Source organism: Macrotis lagotis, chromosome 4 (genome assembly GCF_037893015.1).
Source record: "Macrotis lagotis isolate mMagLag1 chromosome 4, bilby.v1.9.chrom.fasta, whole genome shotgun sequence".
Taxonomy (NCBI): domain Eukaryota; kingdom Metazoa; phylum Chordata; class Mammalia; order Peramelemorphia; family Peramelidae; genus Macrotis; species Macrotis lagotis.
Genome location: NC_133661.1, coordinates 99,503,381 through 99,523,462, shown reverse-complemented (window position 1 = coordinate 99,523,462; position 20,082 = coordinate 99,503,381). Strand labels below are relative to the sequence as shown.

At 35.9% G+C, this 20,082-nt stretch overlaps 1 protein-coding gene across 28 annotated transcripts in view; it reads right to left on the bottom strand.

Moving 5' to 3' along the window:
- Nucleotides 1-8,375: 8,375 nt before the first annotated feature.
- ABLIM1 (actin binding LIM protein 1) overlaps nt 8,376-20,082 on the bottom strand; it is a 420,518-nt gene continuing 408,811 nt past the window's right edge. For 21 of the 28 annotated variants that reach the window (XM_074233606.1, XM_074233602.1, XM_074233616.1 and 18 more), the window contains one exon: nt 18,235-19,769. In XM_074233606.1, coding sequence (XP_074089707.1) covers nt 19,756-19,769 — 14 coding nt within the window. In that variant the 3' untranslated portion in view covers nt 18,235-19,755. Of the gene's footprint in view, nt 14,228-16,192; nt 16,274-18,180; nt 19,770-20,082 lie in introns of those variants that run through there. The other 7 variants (XM_074233620.1, XM_074233621.1, XM_074233623.1 and 4 more) reach the window with 5 other exon arrangements.

Sequence of the window (20,082 nt, the reverse complement as noted above, 5' to 3'; positions counted from 1 at the left end):
ATCCAGAATCACTAAGAAGATAAGTGACTTTCCCAGGTATTGGATTATTGTGTGGAAAAAGCTTCTTAAATCTTAATGTTTTGCTTTCACTCTCACTCTCAAAATTATGAGATTAATTATTAATAATCTTTATTGACCTGAATTGCTAAGAAGCACAGGTACTTTAGAGGATACCCTTATAGTTCTGAGTTATCATGGGTGCAGATGCTGGAATGAAAATCAAATCAGAGCATTTAATTATATTTAATTATATAGAAAGGTTATTAGAAATCATCTATCCCAACATTGGGGACAGCTAGGTGATTATATGGATGGAACACCAGACCTGGGATCAGAAAAATCTGAGTTCAAATTCAGTTTCAAACACTTACTAACCTTGGAGAAGTCATTTAATCTAATTTCCCACAGATCTTTATCTGTAAAATGGGTTTTTGCCATGGAGAAGGAAATGGCAAATGTTTCCAGTATCTTTGCCAAGAGAACTCAATGGACCTGATGCAGACAGGGCTGAACAACAATTTTAACACCTTTCTTTCATTTGTAATTCCTCCCTAGAAGTCTCTGGGTGAGGGGGTAATATAGCTATATGAAAAAATTAAGCTTCAAAATGACAGGAATGATGGGACGGCTAGGTGGCGCAGTGGATAGAGCACCGGCCTTGGAGTCAGGAGGACCTGAGTTCAAATTCCTTGTTCATAGATTTAAAGCTGAATGAGGACTAAGGGATCTTTCCTGTTAGATAAGAAAATTGAATCTCAGAGAGGTTAAGTGATTTGCCCAAGGTTACAGAGCTAGAAAGTGTATCTAAGACTTCTGGTTCCAAATCTAATGATCCTTTCCACTATGAGATACTGCTTCTTAGTTCCCATGTTCTTTAACATTTTCAAAACTATCTTCTAGACTTCCTTTTTTTTCTTTTTAAGATTTTTCAAGGCAATGGGGTTAAGTGGCTTGCCCAAGGCCACACAGCTAGGTAATTATTGTCTGAGACAGGATTTGAACTCAGGTCCTCCTGACTCCAAGGTCGGTGCTCTATCCACTGCGCCACCTAGCTGCCCCTAGACTTACTTTTAATACTATTATTACTTCCAGAAGGCTAGGTCCCCTCCTCACCACCTCATAGCAAATCCTATCTTTTTTCGAGGGATGTTTAGGTGCTATATTTCTTCTAAGCAAGGTCATCCTTCTTTCTATTCTATAATAATTTTAAAAATTAATTATTTAGTATCTCATTTAATCTTGATTGATTATTTAGTATCACAGAAATTGTTTACTTCTGGGCTCCAAATGTGGCAATTCTCTGAGGTCAGGTTGGAAAGCCAAGTAACCTATTAAAAAAAACATTGATTTTTTTTTGGGGGGGGGGTAGGTGGAAGGAAGAAGAAAACAGTCTTACTCTCTATATCTTTTTTTATTTTTAGGTTTTTGCAAGGCAATGGGGATAAGTCTGAGGCTGGATTTGAACTCAGGGACTCCTGACTCCAGAGCTGGTGCTCTATCCACTGCACCACCTAGCTGCTCCTACTCCCTGTATTTTAGCAGTAAAATCATCTGCCATACTGAAACCTGTGGAGCCAGGTCTGCTGAGGTCAGCAACCAAACAAGGCAGTCTGCTGCTTCACACCTTCTAGAAGGGCCTTCCAGACAGAAGGAAATCTTCTTTTAAAAATGCTAATGGCCATTTAATATGAAAGGGTTCAAGTAAATAAACTTGTTTCATATGAAAGAACACTTTGTAATCCTACATATTGAAAGTTGTTTTTTTTCCCTTCTGGCTGGGCCATAGAAAATAGTTACTGTTTTTCCCCAGAGCTGCCTTGCTGTTTTTTCTCCAATTCAGAGCTTCTTTGGGGATTGACATTTATCCCCACCCTTCTAACAAACAATAGACAGAAGGAACCATGGCCTGATGAATACAATGAACTGTCTAATGCAATAATAGGGTTTCTGATCCATCTGTCTACAGCATTACCCTACACACACACACACACACACACACACACACACACACACACACACACACACACACACACACACACCTCTCTCTCTCTCTCTCTCTCTCTCTCTCTCTCTCTCTCTCTCTCTCTCTTTCTCTCTCTGTCTCTATCTCTGTGTCTGTCTCTCTTATATACATACCCAATACACATTTTTATGTTTTCCTGAAATTTCTGGAAGAGAATTTGGAAGCCAGTATCACACAGCCACAGCATAACTTTTTTCTTTTAAGAAGTTGATATAAACTTTTATCAGTCACCATATTTCCTGCCACATTACCTCTCTCTAAGTGGAAATAAACCACCTTACTGAGTTTCATAATAAATAAACAATGAGCTTTGAGCTTGTTTTGATGAGATCTGGCATGTTCCTGGTAACTTTATTCCTTTGGGATGAGTCACACTGCCAGACCCTTGCAGTGAGGAAGGGTGGGTATTATACATTCCTTAGGAATGACTCAAGGGTCAGAAACCCACTACTGTTTTAATAGAAAACCTGGGTTCCATCAATCTTGACTGCCTTTTATCCCTAGCTCTTACATATGAAAGGAATGGAAAGGATATTTTAATAGATGCCCAGGAACCCATAAAACCCCTTCTTGACCACAGTCATGATCAATAAATGACTTATTTGGGGTTGCCTGTGCTTATCCCGAAATATTTACTAGACACAGTATTCTGCAGCCACATTTCTATTCACCACCTTCTCCCAGGAGGAGGAAATGTCATTTAATTAAAATTGATCAATTAATATATATAGTAGGTACCGTGTTCAGTACTGAGAAAGTGAGACACAAGAGAATCAGTCCAGGAATCAGTCATCCCTAAAAAGGAAATACAAACATTTTTTTGTTGCTGCTGTTTAGTTGTTTTAGTCATGTTGGACTCTTCATAACTCCATTTGAGGTTTTCTTGGCAAAGCTACTGGAGTGGTTTGCCATTTTCTTCTTCAAGCTCATTTTATAGATGAGGAAACTGAGGCAAACAGGTTAAGTGACTTGTCCAGGGTTAAACATCTAGTAAGAATCTGAGGCAAAATTTGAACTCAGGTCTTCCAATTTCAGGTCCAGTGCTTTATCTAACATACCACTTGGGTGACCAACATGTAGATATAATATATAGATATAGATATAATATATATTGAGATAAAACATAAGCTATGTACAAAACAGGTACAAGACAATTCTGGAAGCCAAGACATTTTAAGAGGTGGGGAAGATTCTGCAAAGGCTTCATGTAGAAGGTGGCTCTTGAGCCATGCTTGAAGGAAACTTGGGGTTCAAAGAGGCACAGATGGTAGGAGGTGCAACCCAGACTTCAGATCCTGCCTATGAAGAACAGTAAGAAATCCAGGTTTGTTGCACAATAAATAGAGTACTTGCAAGGGATGTATAGCATGGTTTGAAAGATTTTGGGGGCCAGCTTAAAAGAGCTTTAAATGTCAAACAGATAATTTCAAAAGACTTATGTGAACTGATACTGAATGAAGTGAGTAGAAGCAGAAGAACATTGTCCATAGATGATCAACCATGACTGACTTATCTCTTCTCAGCAAGACAATGATTCAAGACAAGGTCAAAAAACTGATAATGGAAAATGTTATCCACATCCAGAGAAAGAACTAATGGAATCTGAATACAAATAAAGCATATTACTTTCCTTGGGTTTTTTCCTTTTGTTCTGTTTCTTTTTTCATAACACAACTAATGCAGAAATATGTTTTATATGATTGCACATATATAACCTATATCAGGTTGCTTGCTGTCTTGGGAGAGGAGGGAAGAGAAAGGAGTGAGAAAAATTTGGAACTCAAAAATTTTATAAAATATGAATGTTGAAAATTATCTGTACATGTAATTTAAAAAACCCAAAATATTATTAAAAATATTATACCTCATTAAGGGCTCAGATGATGGCTAGCATTTTTTCCAGCAATATAGTATGCTCAATTAAAAAAATAAACAGAATTTCTATTTTATTCAAATGGTAATAGGGAACAATTGGAGTTTATTGAGTAAGGGTATGACATGGTCAGACTGTTGTGGGAGGTATTAGGTTGCCAATTAGACACTGAGAATTGGTGAAAAGTGAATGAATTCTCATACATCCCTGGCATTTAAAACTGCTCAGGATTTTTATATAGAAGGCTTACAAAGCATATACATTAAAATTTTTTCTCCTCCTAAAAAAGCAGTAAACACTTTGAGTGCAGATTAGACTTGACCCATCAAGGAGAGGTACAAATTTTACATTTAACAACGATACAATAGGAGTCAATTTACGTCCCAGGAGCAGATAATATTTTACATTTTTACAAAATTTAACAGTGTAAAGGATTACAAAATGTTTCTAGTTACAAATTTCCTATATTCATAATTCTCTGAATCAGGACTTCTGTTTTAGGAAAATCACTGGCAGCTGTTTGTGGGATAGGTTGAAAAGGGGAGGGAGTTGAGTTAGCTTATGTTAAGTAGCTATTTATGCCCTAGGCACTATGTGAGCTAGGGTCTGGATAAGGAGACAGAAGTTCCTGCCCTCAAAGTGTTTACATTTTATGTGATATTCTTTGATTTTAATTTGAGAACTTATCTGCCCCCCAATACTCTTGCTGTTTTCACTAAAGAATCCCATTCCCCTTTTTTAAATAGCAGGTGCTTAACTTAGACCTTGTTTCAATATGGATCTATTAAGCAGACCAGGAATATAATATTTACATGTAGATTGCCAAAGAAGGGCATCTACATCTTCTCAGAGATGGTCCTGTCTTTATGTCAGTCACTATGTCACAAACCTGAGCCATGGAATTTCAGAAGTCTCTTTTTTTTTTAGGTTTTTGCAAGGCAAAGGGGGTCAAGTGGCTTGCCCAGGGCCACACAGCTAGGTAATTATTAAGTGTCTGAGACTGGATTTGAACCCAGGTACTCCTGACTCCAGGGCCGGTGCTTTATCCACTACGCCACCTAGCCACCCCTCAGAAGTCTCTTTTAAAGAACTATTACAATACCTTCATCACTGTCTCCCAACTTCTTGTCTCTTCCTTTCCCAGTGTATCCTATACACAGCTGCTCTGCTCAAGAAGTTTCAGGGGTTCCCTATTGACAATAGAAGAGAATGTAAACTCCCTTTGACCTTTAAGGCATTTTACTAGATAGAGTTCCAGTCCGCTTTACTGCTCACTTCACATCCTCCCCTGATCTCATTCTACAATCCATCAATAGTAGACTTGGCATTGTTATGTCCCAAACCAACTAGACATTCCTCTATTGGCTTCATGTAGGGTCTTTGCACGACTGAATGACAAAACTTGAGAGAGGCCATCTATTCTACCCCAATGGAAAGAAGTCTCCCTATGACATACCTCACCAGGGATCCTTTAATCTCTGCTTGAAGATCCCCAAGGAAGGGACAGTCATCACTTCTCAAAGCACATCATTTCACTCTGGAACACCTCTAATTATTAGAAAGTTTTTCCTGATATCAATTCTAAAGTGGTTTCTTTGTAACTTCCACTTTATTACTTGGGCAAGTCCCTTAGGATGATTGATTTAGAGCTTGAGAGACTTTAAGAGGCCACCTACTTTCATCATTATGTAGATAACAAAACTGATTCCCTAGGAGGCTGTTGACTGAGTTACTTAGGTCAGCAACCTGAGCTTCAATTTCCTCAACGGTAAAATGAAGGGGTTGGCACCCCTAAAGATCCTTCAGCTCTAAATCTAAATTTAGGAGTCCTCATTGTGTCAAGATGGGAAATGTAGTCAAAGGAAGAGAATGTTGAGCTAGTATGGATGACACTGCTTCTGGTGGGAGGCAGGGCAAGTGTGGGGACAGGAAGAGTGCCTGGTTGCACAGGAGAAGTCACCAAACTCTGGAACCTCAAATTACATGGAAGAACATGAAACACTGTACTCCCAGCAATAGAAGAACCTAATTAACAAATTATTCTTTTCCCTAGGACTAGAGCCCCTTTCCCACTGCCTATCTCTTATTAGACGATTCTGGATTCAAAGACAGGATCATAGATTTTAGATTCAGAGTTGGAACTTAGAGATAATTGAATCTAGCTCCCTCATACTACAGAGACTTGAAAGAAGTTAAGTGATTCACCCAGAGTCATAGATTAAGTATCTGATGCTGGATTTGAATCCACTTCTTCTTTACTTTAGATCCAGTGCTCTAGAGACTAGATCATAATGCTTCTAATCAGGACTTTAATTCTGAACCCCCCTACCTCCACCCCATTCAAACTCTCACTGTAGGAAATACTTTCCTATATTCAAGTCACATCTTCTGCTGTAGCTGCCTTTCCTTCAATTCTGAATGGAGATAGAACAGTTGGTCACCCTTCTATTCATAATTCACCCTTCTGGGGCATGGGGGGTCACAGACTCTGAAAGAATTTCCTAAAAGTTGGGTGCCTCACCAAAGAGGAAATAACTTCTACAACAATTAATTTGTCCCTTTAATATCCATTCTAAGAATGCATCCTTATCTTGAGATGAAAGAACCATGGTTCTCAAAAAGTATAAGACACTTTGGAACAGGGATATGATTGTAACTATTTAACAGCTATCTCTCCAAGAAAAAAAAAATTAAGATTAATCTGCACTACTAGCATTTCCTCCTATCATATTCTTAAGTAGAGATACTCAACAAAACAATAAATCAAGTCCTGATTTGTAGTTTGTCCATTTCTGAGCCATAAATGCTCACACTGAAAACTTATCAGCTCCAGCATAATTCTTTTTTTAGAAGCACATTATTCAGCAACTTGATGTAAAGATCATGCTTTTCTAAAAACTTCCTTCTCTATATCTAAGAGTCTGCTATTGCTGATCAATTCTAACTTTTTCTGTCTATCATCTATAGTCATTCCATCAGGGTAAAAACTTGGGTACAGAATTTCCAGGTGTAGTGCTAAATGTACTTTGCCTATGGATTGCTCAACATGGTAGAGTGGAAAAAGAATTCTGGATTTAGAAAACAGAAGACTTGGGTTTGAATTTTGACTCCAACAACTTTTAGTTTTGATACCCTGAGCAAGTCAAAACTTCTCTTAGCTGGTTTCTTAGCTGTAAAATGGGGACAATATTAGTCATCTTTCCTACATCAGTGAGTTGTTATGAGAATCAAATTAGCTAACATGTTTAAAATGATGTATAATTGTAAAAGCCTATGTTATGATCATTGATTATTCATGATTACAATTGCCAATCTGAATTAAAATGTTTTTACATTAAGATTAAGGTAATATCTTGGTATTAAGACAAATCCATATACATGAATCTAAAGCTGGTGAATTTTTTCCAGGTTATTTTGGTTTTCTATTGTAGGCATGTGATTTACATTTCTTTCCTGTTTGTCTCTGCTCGCAGTCATAATGCCATGAAGATACTATTGGGTCATTCTAAACCTCAGATTTGATAGAATAATTCAATTATCACTTGTTGTTTCTCTCTTTATCTTAAAGTAAAAAGAAACTGACAAAACATCACAGTAGGGCAATACGTTTTGGTTTTTAAAAAAATTTTTCTAGTGTTGATTATAAAGATTTTGAGAAGACGTTATCTCAATGGGGATGGGGAACAAAAATGGAGAAATCATAGAGCAATCCAGCTAACAATTGGCTACTGAACAGAAAGATATTCAACAAGGATATTCTAGTACTTTATTCTGAAGATTAGTTCTTCTCTTTTTCTTATGAAATGACTGGGCAAGATCTTGTGGCTTACATAATCTTGGTACATCTGACAAGTCTGAATGATATGGACTCCAATAGGTGAGCCTTTAGGTGGCCAGGAAGCCACATCAATAAGGCCAGAAGTAACTAGAAGATATATCAAGGGAAGTCACAACTTGAGTGTAGGCCCCCTGGACTAATCAAGATCTGGGGAGTTTTCTCACCTTTTGGGGGAAAACTAGCTTTACCTATCATGTGGGGGGAAGGAAAACCAGTAGATTTTGATTCTATTACCCATCACTCCATGGTGGCCAAGTCTTAAGGATCTCCTAGAACCCATGGCCAGTAAGCCCTTGCAAGTGTAGCCTGAACTACATTAAAATGTAATGGGAAAAATTTAACAAAATAAATAAAAATACAATATCAATTTGTGACAGTCAATATACACTTACAAGGATCCTTATGTATAATTTGCTGTCTATTATTTCTGAATGTGACATCACTATTGTAGAATATCTTTTACCATTTAAAGGCTTTAAGGGCAGTACTGGGAAAGGAAGAAGAGAAAAAATTAGAAAAAACAAACTTAAAAAAAATCAACCCAAACAAAACAGCTAATAACCATAAAGCCAAAGAAGGAAAACAAATGTAGAGAATGAAAAGGAGAAATGTGGAATCTACAAGCTTGTTGACAATACTTAATATGTTCTTATCTCTTATTTATTCTAACTGGGTGTGAGTTCTGCTCTGTCATTCACTAATATATAGCCTTGGGAAAGTGAGGGCATCGTGTTCATCTGTAAAATGAGGAAATTGGATTCAATTCTCTCAAGGGTCTTTTCTTGCTTTAACATTCTGTCTCTTTCTATGTGTCTTTTCTTTCAAATTCTAATGGATTTGGGAGTTGTGTTTGTCTTAGACTTATGGAGGAGGAAGCTTGCTCTGTGTTGGAGTTCATCTTTCCACCAAACAGTAGCCCTTTTGAGGGCAGTGAGCAACCCCACCCCCAAACCAAAAAACAAAGTCCATTCGCATTTAAGAATAAAGCACAAAACTTTATTCATTGACTTGTTCTGAGTACAACAGTGATGCAGATTATAGCGGCATAGGAGTGCATATGTGCTGCTTGCAACAGGAAAAGTGGAGATCAGTAATTGTACAGAACAGCAACCCAGAGAATGGCAGGCCAACTCTTCACTCTGCATACAATCTTTGAGTACTCAGTGGGCAGACAAACAATTCACTTTCACAGGAGACACAACACACATTTCTTTCTTTCTTTTTTTCTTTTTTTGTCCAAAGGGAAATTTTCCAAAGACTTGTTTGAATATTTTTGGAAGCAAGAAGGGGAAATGGGAGGAAAAATTCCTTTAATATTTTAAGAAAGAAAACCAAAGTAGAAGTGATTTTAAGGGCTCTCATGCACAGATTTGTCAGCAATTCACAGAAATCACACACATTACTGGACATTTATGTTAAGAATAACAAATTCATTTCCATGGGTAGAACAATGTTTAAGTATATCATCTTATATCCTGAAGTGAAACAAAAATTGTAACAATTAGAGGGATTGCAATCATTTTGTATGCTGGCTTTTAAAATAGATAAGCATGGATCATTAACAGTTCTGGGAGACACATGTTAAGGAAGAATGCTGCCTTAATGGAAAACTATCATCACCCAAACTCCTGAAGTGTCTTAAAATAAGAAATTTGAGTTGAATTTAGAACTGCACATGTCAGTTATTTCAGAGAGTGCCTCCATCTAAATCTGTTTGCTTCACTTACAATAAATCAAAACGGGACAAGTTAAATTCAAACTACAGCAAGGAATGACTTTTGGTTCTACCCATTGCCTCCTCAATACATTTGAAAAAAGCAATGATTGCTTTTGTAGCTTTTCCCCCTGAAATGATCTTTCTTTCACTACAGGATATTCTGAGTTCTTATTGTGGACAGAATTACTCTGATCAAAATAATTTTTCTCTTTATTAGAAATAATAAAACTATTTTTATTACTATATTGGAATTTTTTTTGTAAGGGAATACTGATAGTTTCACAGCAGTAAGAAGCATTTGATTCTTTAAAATAAGATGTCCATTTCCACAGAAAGAAATACATTTTGATTTTTTTTTTTAAGGTATGGAAAGAAAAAGAGAGCAAAGGCAATATCCAGGCATCAAATATACAGGAAAAGCAATAGAGATCAGAGTAAACAAGCACTGATGAGAAAGAGGTGATTTGTAAAAACTGGATTTGCTCCAGACATATTTCCCACAAAGGACACAGAAAGGTTGGTGACATGAAACTCATTTTCCTTTCAGCATCCTTCTTGCTGAGAAGGAAAATATGTACAAAAGTATACAGCCTGGAAGAGTTGCCTGCCATTCTCCTATTTAAAATGATGCTAAGGTGTAGTCTCAAACAGGTTTTAGAAAGATCTATCTAATCAAAAGTGACTTGAAGTTTTCAAACTTGCAAAAGCTTAACTGTATCCAAGAGAAGCAATTCTTTAGAAAAGTATTTGCTTCAAAGTGTCATGAAACAGGATTAAGATTTTTATAAACATTACCAGCCAAGCTGCCATAAATTGCTGGTAAAGATAACTGACCTCACCAGCCTAAAGGGTGAGAGCCATCATAAGAGAATGGCCACAATCTCTATATCAGAAGAATACCAATCTGAGTAGATAATCTTCTGAGTAAAGGTGACCAGGGAACATCAAGGAGACAGAGATACTTCTCTATCCCATTAACTTGCCAGTTTCAGCACTGTTCCTTTGATGCTTTGAGGAAGAGGTGATTCAATAAAGTTCATTGCAGAAAAAATATTAAGAGCACTTCACAACTAGTTCCAAGCTTAAAAAAAAAACAACAAACCAGCTATATTGCTGCAATCTTCCAAGACTCTTCAAATTATTGTAATCTGTTTTAAAGGACACCATTGGTAAGGAAGACTAAGTTTTACTTTGAACCTTCTTAAGTTCATTTAAAGGAACTATACAAGTACACCTCATTTTGCATGATAGACACCATTTCTGAAAAGGTTATGTCGATCAGGTGGTCAAAAATCTAAGAATATTTTGAAAACAAATTAAAAAATGCATCTAATGTCAAATTTTCTTTTGGAAAGTGAATATTTACCCATAATTTACATATTATATAAATATTGTCATAGATAATACAGAGTTTGCGTTTAACAGGGTCCACTGCATTCTCTATTGTGGCCTGGGGGGTGTGGTCTTGAAGGTGTGCATGCTAGGCTGATTTTTAATGACACATCCACATGTATGATTTGGCAGTTACATAAACTAGACTGGCCCCATTCTCCCATCCTATAGTAATTTTCTGAGATCCATAGCCTAATATGCCTTCTATTATCATGAGGATTTAGATTTCTAAGTTTTTCATTCTTTAGGTCAAAGGGCAGCCTTGTTTATAGTCAAGAGACTAATTGAGTTCTTTGGCAGGTAATTTTGGTGTATGTCTACACATGTTGTGGGGCAGGGGGTAGTATCTTCTGCTCTAGTTAAATGAATGAGATGGAAAATGACTTCTTAGGTTTGGAAGTAGGATCTACCTAAAATAAAACACCCTACAATGGCAGTATCATTTGAAAGAAAGAATACAAGGCCTGAGATGACTTAGGTTCTGGTCTTAGTTCTACCAAAAGTTGTTGAACACCTCATTTTGCATAATAAATTCAAAATCTTTCTACTAAAACATATTAGGGAAATCACATAACCTTTTAACGGTCTCAATTCCTAATCTATACAATGAAAAGTCTGGATTAGATGTTATCTAAGGTCCTTTCCAGTTTTTACATTTTGTGATTCTATGATTTCTTATCTGTATAGCCCAAAGAATGAAAATTTTGGTCAAATTTACTTAATTATTCCTGTAGTTTCCAGGTATCCTTATTTTTCTTTTCTTTTCTTTTCTTTTTTTTTAGATAATGCCCAGTTATCTGGTTTACAAGTACATTTTAGGTTAAAATGAATAAGACCATAAAATTATTGAGAATCACTATTTTTTCCATCAGATTAAAAACAATTCGAGAGGCAAAGGACTGGAATTTTACCCGAGTAAGTTTTCTCACTTATTTTAGTGGCTAAACTTTGGGAATACAATCTTCCTATTAAAACAAGACTTTAGAACTATGAAAGGGTACACAACACATGATAGCTTGCTTTGTCAGAAAAGATCACAAGACAGAAATGTATGAAAAATGATTTTGACAAGGGTAGCAGTAATAGGAGAATTCAGAAAGATGACAGAACAACAATTGACACTCTCACCACAGTAGGTAGTAAAGAATTGAATACCTCTAGGGACAAAACCAAAGGCAGAAGTTTTCATTTAAAAAAACAAACAAACCAGAATGACTAGCATAGGAGCAATTTGTTAAGTGATTTAGCAGATCTAAGATATATATAGACACATAGATGCAAGAATGGTCCTTGAACATTCACTCCATGGTTCTGAAGGTACAATAAAATTAGATGGCTTCAACTAGATTAGTAAATAAAAAAAACCATTATGTGTAGATTCTACTCCTTCCTGTAGCACCTAGTACATTTAAATGTGTTGTACCCACTTAGCATTTCCTCATGCATTCTTACAAACAGTGCCCATTTTGGAAAACATCTATTTGTTTCCATCACAGGCTGTATGACAGACAACTAATATTATTCCCAACAATGGTATCAAGGGTAAAATCTCCAAATTCTTGCCCCAAAGAATACTTTCAAGATCTACTCAAACCCTTTTTCCTTTGGCTTCTAGAAGGACCTTCAAAACTGTTTTGATTCCTGCACCAGTGGTATAAGTGGAGCCCAGTGGCAATGAGCCAAATCTGAATGACTTTTGTTCAGTGTGAGGTGATCTAAGGTGATCAGGTAGTCTGCATTCTATTTAAGTTTCAAGGGGATCCCTGGATTCTCATTTCTGGAAACAGGCTTTGAAGATCAAGAGGGAATGGTTTGATCTGTCAAGTTACAAAGTTATCTTAATTCTTTGTTCTGTAGTCAAAATCTAGGTGTCACTCAAAGCAAGAGATGGGTTATTATATCAGTGCATCATTATACGGTGGCTTCCATGTGCCAACATAAGGTAAAAAGGCTCTTATAGCCCATCTTGCTTTTTACCAGGGGAACAGAAGAGTGGAGTGGAATAAACTCATCCTTCCACAGAAATGACTCAAAAATCAGAGCATTCATGCAATAATGAGATTTTTTTTGAAGCACATGATTCAAAATTATATTCAGTGATTTTTGTCCTCAATTCATGAGATGAACAGTGTGAAGTACAAAGGAAAGCCAACTTCCTTTTTTCTCACTTTCAGCTTGAGTAAATTCAAAACTCTCTGCTTTGTCTCTGCAAAGATGAAAGAGAGAAAATTTATCTTTCTTCAGCCTATGGTTGAAATGACCTTTAGCTTGATATGTCATATACTATATGGAAGATGCCAGGCTAGCAAATTTGCATTGGCAGAGGAACATAAAGTGTTATTTTCCATTACATGGTGTGCTTCCTGGGGAAATTTGGTGGTGTGGATCCCCCAAGAGCAGGTAACCAAGGTCAATCTTAAAAAAGTTTTTTTTCCCTTTCTTTTTTGCAAGTTGGGTTCAGATTTGCTACTTGCCTTTGCTGGGTGGTTAAGCTTAAGCCAAGTTATCTGAAGCAAAAGAAAAAAAAGTGAGGAGAGAGAAATACTGTTTACAAAAGCACAGAAATTCACCAACCACATCCTAGCAAATGTGTGCAACAGAGAGTGAGGAACACATTTAAAATCATTCCACTGGTAAGCAGTCCAATGGAATAGTTTACTCAGGTGCCTGCTTCTTTGATTTCTACTACAATTACAGAATGGGCAGTTTTAAATGAGGCCAATTAAGAAACATTTGTGCAATACGACTAATGTTACCATATGGATATGTTACACAGGTTTTTTTTTCTTTTTAACCACAGTACTGTAATATATATATATGTGTATATATATATATATATATATATATATATATATATATATATATATAATCATTTTTTGGAGTTATTTTAACTACTTTTTTTCCCCATTCAGCATCTTAAGGGCACTTCCTGGCTTGACCAATACAATCTATTGTATTTTTGGACAACAGTTAAAGGGAAACAAAATTAGAAAGTGGCTCCAATCATGTACAGAAGATAATGTAAAAAGGTCATACATGAAAACTACTGTCAAGTTTTGGAACATATAAAGTTCCTCCCCATTGCTTCTTGGCAAGTGTTGCTGTTGGTGGGTCAATGCTTAGATCATAGGTGCCTCAATCAGATTTTTCCCTTTTGGTTGTTGCTGTGGAGAAGTAGTTTGTTAGCTCTCCAATCAAACGTAGCCATTGTATAATACTACATCCTATGCAGCATACTCATTAACTTTCAAATTGGTAGGCAGATGTGACTTAGAAGAGTTTTGCTTTTTTCTTCATGTCATTGCGTCTCCAAAGAGGTAACTTGTCAAACTCCTGTATTGACATTCCAAATATTTCTCGAAACACTTCAGGTGCCAAATGGCGCTGGAGAAGAGAGAAATGAACAAGGGTCAGTTCTGGATGTTCATGTAAGAACACTAGGCAAGCAGCCCCTCCTCTGACACCAGAGTATTCATTCCAGTCACCTGGATAATATTGTTATAGCTGTTTGTGGTTTTTTTTTAAATATCCCTTTTCTTATAGAGTCTGGTAATGAAGGATGATTTTTTGCTATTAGATTTATGCCATAAAAATAGATAGCAAGACATCTGTGAAACTTAGAATAACCGACTCTGAGGAGCCAGTATCCAGTTTCACTAAACTGATGGTAGCATGACTTTATTCCTTGATTTTGATTGCTAGTTCTTAGTCTATTGCTTAGTATAATCTGGAGTAGGAATTTTTTAATACCTGTTGATCAACTGCTACCTTCATGGGATGAAAGTTCTACTTTACACAGGTGCTGCTTTCAAGCAGACAAAAGTTGCAAAACATTTTTTTGTCAACATAGCTTGGTTTTCTTGATTGAAATCAGTCATTTGGAAAAATACAAAAAGCCTCCCTGGGCATGTGCTCACACAACACTTTAATGCTGAATGTGGGGACTTCCATTGTAAAGAAGCATGCCTTAACATTTTCTGGATGCAATCAGTACCTCCCTTTCCGTACCCTTTAATTCTGAGCTTATCTTAACATCTGAGCTACCACTGCCACAGATGACTACAATTGTATGTGAACTAAGATTTAGTCCTCTCAGAAGAAGACTCTATTTTTCTTTTCTGGATCTAAATTTAAAATGAGGAATAATTCATTTTATAAAGCTCTATTTCTCAGCTACAGTTCCCTTTTAATAACTAGTCCAAACTAACTCCTGAATAATTTCCATTTTCTGAATAGACACACAATTTTGTGGCACTAGGAAGAACTAGGTAGCAGTTAATAATAATAATAATAATGATGATGATAAAATAATAATAATAATAATAATGAAGAACCAACATTTCTATAGAATTTTAAAGCTACAAAAAGCCATGTGGTATAAGGTAAAGAGAGTTGGCTTCAAAGTCAAGAACACCTGCTTCAAGTTTCTCCTCTGATACCTGCTGGCTGTGAGATTCTGGGCAAGTCATTTAACCTCTAAGTGCTCTAGACAACTTGTAAAACAATAGGTTTCATGCATATTTATTAAAAGGGATTCCCATTCCCCACCCCCAACTCCCCAGTGTGTGGAGCAGAGTGAGAAAAAAAATAATAAAATAAATTCTTGATAAATAAAAAATTAATTATTATTATTATTGGAGAAAGTATTGACCTGAATTGGTAGAAAAAGATTTTTTTACCTGTTTCCTATATTGAAGAAATAACAGTCCTTATCCTTTTAAAGTTTGTAAAACAAATTTATATACATTTCATCAGTGATTCAGGTTAACAGGATACAGTTTTTTAACCTCCAGCCTGTATAGTTTCCTCTAGAGGGTCACATTTGAGCTGTTTTGGTCTGTATGCTTTAGAATTATGTTTATGACTTTACTCTTTAGTCAGTAGTGAAATCAGTTGGCTCAATGAGGTCTAAAGAGCCTCAAGACTGGCTTTTATAGCCACATATACAGAAGTACATAGCTGCCAGGAGTGGGTTTTTTTTTTTTTTTTTTTTTTTTGGTTTTTGCAAGGCAAATGGGGTTAAGAAGGCCACACAGCTAGGTAATTATTAAGTGTCCAAGGCTGGATTTGAACTCAGGTACTCCTGACTCCAGGGCCAGTGCTCTATCCACTGCACCATCTATCCACTGTGCCACAGGAATGTTCTTTGTGGAACTTTAGTGCAATTTGGTATTTTCTTCCATGTTTACTCTGAGAATCTATTGCAAATTGTCAGGCGTCATTTTTTTTTCTCTTTTACTAAACAGTTAAGAAAGTCATTTAAGATGGAAACTGGGTGGGGAGAAGTAGAAGAGTAGGAAGAAGAAAAAAAAATAAAAGGTCAATAATTACAGGGAAACTTGGTCTTACCTCAAGTCTGGTTCTGTCTACATCTCTTAGTATTTTATTCCGCCCTCTGTTGGTCACCATGAGCATTTCATATGGGAAAATCTGTTAATGGTTGCATTAAGTTTAATTTTTAATTACAAAATCTGTTCTCTTTCCCTATTATCCAAATAGCATGTCCATATTTTTAACCCAAAAAGTATCCTTTTTACTACTAGTGTACTTGTAACAAAATTTTATGTTTGATAATGAAATCTTTGTAGTCACAATCTATTTCAAACGAATATTCTGGAAATCCACAACCGAATAAAATAGAGCAGTACAATTTCACTGCAGTGTTATTTTCTTACTTGCTAGCTTCAGAAATTCTGGAAATGGACTCTGGCAGAATTGGTAGTTTGTACTATGAAAGGTAAGTCACAAAGTTTAATGCCAATTAACTTTGTAACTTTTAAAACTTCCAAATCAGATAAAGCATCTTAATCTCATTTTTAATTTCTCTCTTCAGTAAGAAAATTTATTGGGTCAGGCACAGATATAGATACTTGAAAAATGGAAAATGGCTTTATTCTTTTGTACAGGTAATCATTTTCGTTGCACTAAAAACTCAGAATATTTGGAATGGTTGATGAACTAGGCATAACTCAAGGAAGATCAAGGCAAAATTCAACAGGGTAGAGAAAAATAGCTGATATCTGAATCTGGATGTGCACATTAATGGAAGGAGCAAAGCTTCAGTACTTGAAGTTTTTTCCAACCTTTTCATTGGGGGGGTAGATTAACTTTGTGAATGGATCTTTTAGAAGAATTTACTATGTGCCAAGTACTGAACTATAAAGACTTTCTTTTTTTTGTCCTGATAGTATTTTAATTTTTTTTCCAATTTATATGTAGAGATAGTTTTCAACATTTATTTTTTGTAAAATTTTCTCCTTTCCTCTTCCTTCTCCCCTCATCCCAAGATAGCAATCTGATATAGGTTATAGGTTATATGTATACAATACAAATACTTTTTAAGAGTGCCAATCAATAATGTGATTTCTAGCTTCTTAAAAATAGTTCTCTCCTGAGGTGGTGAAAGGGTTGTGGTTGGAGGGGTTGGGAAGAAAATCCATCCCTACATATTTTTTTTTAACCTATATCATGAGTTTTTGCCACTCTGGAAAAACAATGTTTGTTTCTGAAGAATTTATAATGACTCTTAGCTTTGTCTGAAAGAGGTTTCTCTTAAAGATGGAATTTCCTAGATAACTGTTTCTCTTACCTGTGGGCCAGGGAAAAAGTGCTTGTCATACTGGTATTTCAAGGTAACAGTAGTACTTATTGTCTTAAATCAGATCTCTCTTTTTTCTTCTTTTTTTTTTGAGGTGAGGCAATGGGGTTAAGTGACTTGCCCAAGGTCACACAACTAGTAAGTATCCATTGTTTGAGGCCAAATTTGAACTCAGGCCCTCTTCACTCAAGGGCTAGTGCTCTATGCACTGCACCACCTAGCTGCCCCTCTACCTTTTTATCACAAAGGGATTTACATTAAATGACTTTGATTCTAGCATAGATGCAGGTGAAAGGTTATTACCAAACAAATGTTGTCTCTTAGGTGCTAGCAATGTTATCTTATAAACATGTATTCCTGTGGAAGCATATGGTAAGAACTGAAAAAAGTTATAGATTCAAATAGTGTGGTACTTTTCCCCTGATTTCAAAAATTCATGACATTTATGAAGTCCTTACTATATGTAGTAGGGTGCTCAAAGATAATCAAGACATGATCCTTACTGCCAAGGGATTTAAAATCTAGTATAATATGATTTGGAGGGAAAGTCCATTCTTTAAGAAAGTGAGGTATACAATAGATTTTGTACATGGCAAAGAGTAAGAGGATTTTAATACTGAATTTTTTTAAATTTTTAAAAATATTTTTAAATTTTTTTAATTTCAAGGGTAAATCTGTCTTTCTCAGGAAACCAAACTCTTACTGTCTCAGAGGAAAAGTCTGTAACATCTGCATTTACCTTTGGCTCCAACATGTTAGGCATGGACACTCCTCTGTCCATTCGCATTGCAGGTACATGGCCATCAGGGAGGGTCTACATAGAACACAGACATAAGATAAAACAACACAGAGTAGGAAATGTATGCAAGTTTCTAAAGTTTCTTCTCTCTTAAAATAACACTGCCAAATTACCCAAATAAAATTTGTCATCATCTTAAAAAAGTAACTATGAGTAATATCTCTTCCATTTTTCTGCTCATATACCAACTAAGAGTATCCCAAACATTCTGTCTTTAAAGGAACAGTCTTTTTACCTTTACTAAAAATGTATTGACATATTCTAAATTACCTGTAGGAGGAGCTATAAATCACTTTATGCTTCCTTGAAAATTATATCCCTATCAACTTTTTTTTTAAGGTTTTTGTAAGGCAAATAGAGTTAAGTGGCTTGCCCAAGGCCACACAGTTAGGTAATTATAAAGTGTCTGAGACCAGATTTGAACCCAGGTACTCCTGACTCCAAGGCTGGTGCTTTATCCACTACTCCACCTAGCCGCTCCCCCATCAACTTTTGTCAATCAATATTTATTAGAACTTGCAAGGTATGAGACCTATGAATTCCAATCACATGGCATAGTTTTAGAGCTGGAAGAAACATTTGAGATCAATGAGTTCAACTCCCTATTTTTACAAAATAGAAAGCCGTGACTCAGAGTGGTTAAGTGACTTATCTAACGACATTAGAGCTAGTTAAGTGTCTATGGTAGGATTTTAACTAGAACCTCCTGATTCCAGGCTATCCACTATATAATACTTCTCATTCAAATAGAATCACCAAAGAACAGAATAGTAGCACTGAGAGGAAAGCATCTCATCCAATTCTCTAATTTAACTGAGATCCAGAGAAGGGGGATTAGATTGCTCAAAGGCATACACATAGCTAATAGTAGAACTGGAACACTCCTCTGCCTTGCATTCCAAACAATGCTACCAGCAAAGTATGAGGACAATTTGACCTATGATCTTGATTTGTATCTCAGCTCCATTTTAGAAGGTTTGGAGTCTGAGAATATAAGAGTGACATGAGCAAACTGCTCTTGGATGGTATAATTCAAGGATTTCTTTCAAATGTCATTTAAAAATGAGTTATTTCTAGGTTTATAGATAGTTATGAATGGAGAAAACCTGGAAACTTATAGGATAACAGAGATCATGGAATTAAAAAAAAAAGGGAACCCCTTTTCAACTTCCTTTTGTGGGGACTTGTCAATGGAGGGAAGGCCTAGTGACCCCAGGCTTAGAAAAAAGCTATACAGGGGTGGATACTCATTATTTGCATTAGAGGGGGTTTTCTAAAGGAAAAGACAGGTAAACCTTATTTCCCATTGTCTGATATGTGGCTTATTACCAAGGCACTTTACACCATTAGATACAACTATTTCTTGCCAATACAAATTGAAGATTAGACTCAAACATGTTGATAAAATAGAAAATAACACCCCATTAGTGAAAACTATTCTATGAAGGACCATTTCATAATTGGATAGGCAGATGGTTGGTGTATTTATGTTGTCACAGTGGAAGAAAAATCACTCTATACCTGGAAATCTGGAAAAAAGAAAAGGAAATAGCTTCAGAAAAAAGACATAGAATGTGAAATAATCAACAGAAAGAACACATTTCAATTTAAATTCTAACAAATATGTTTTCATCACCTGATACTATAGTGTTTCTCTGGTATTTCTTCAGTATCAACTTTACTTGCTCCCAAAGAAATATACATATGCTATTACCACTATGCTAACTAATTCTTACTTTTATAATCTACCATAAGTAGAAAACACCTCATATACAAATTCATGATGTATTATTTCAAAGTCAAACCAAAGAAAATAATGATAAAAAATTCACCCCTTATGCC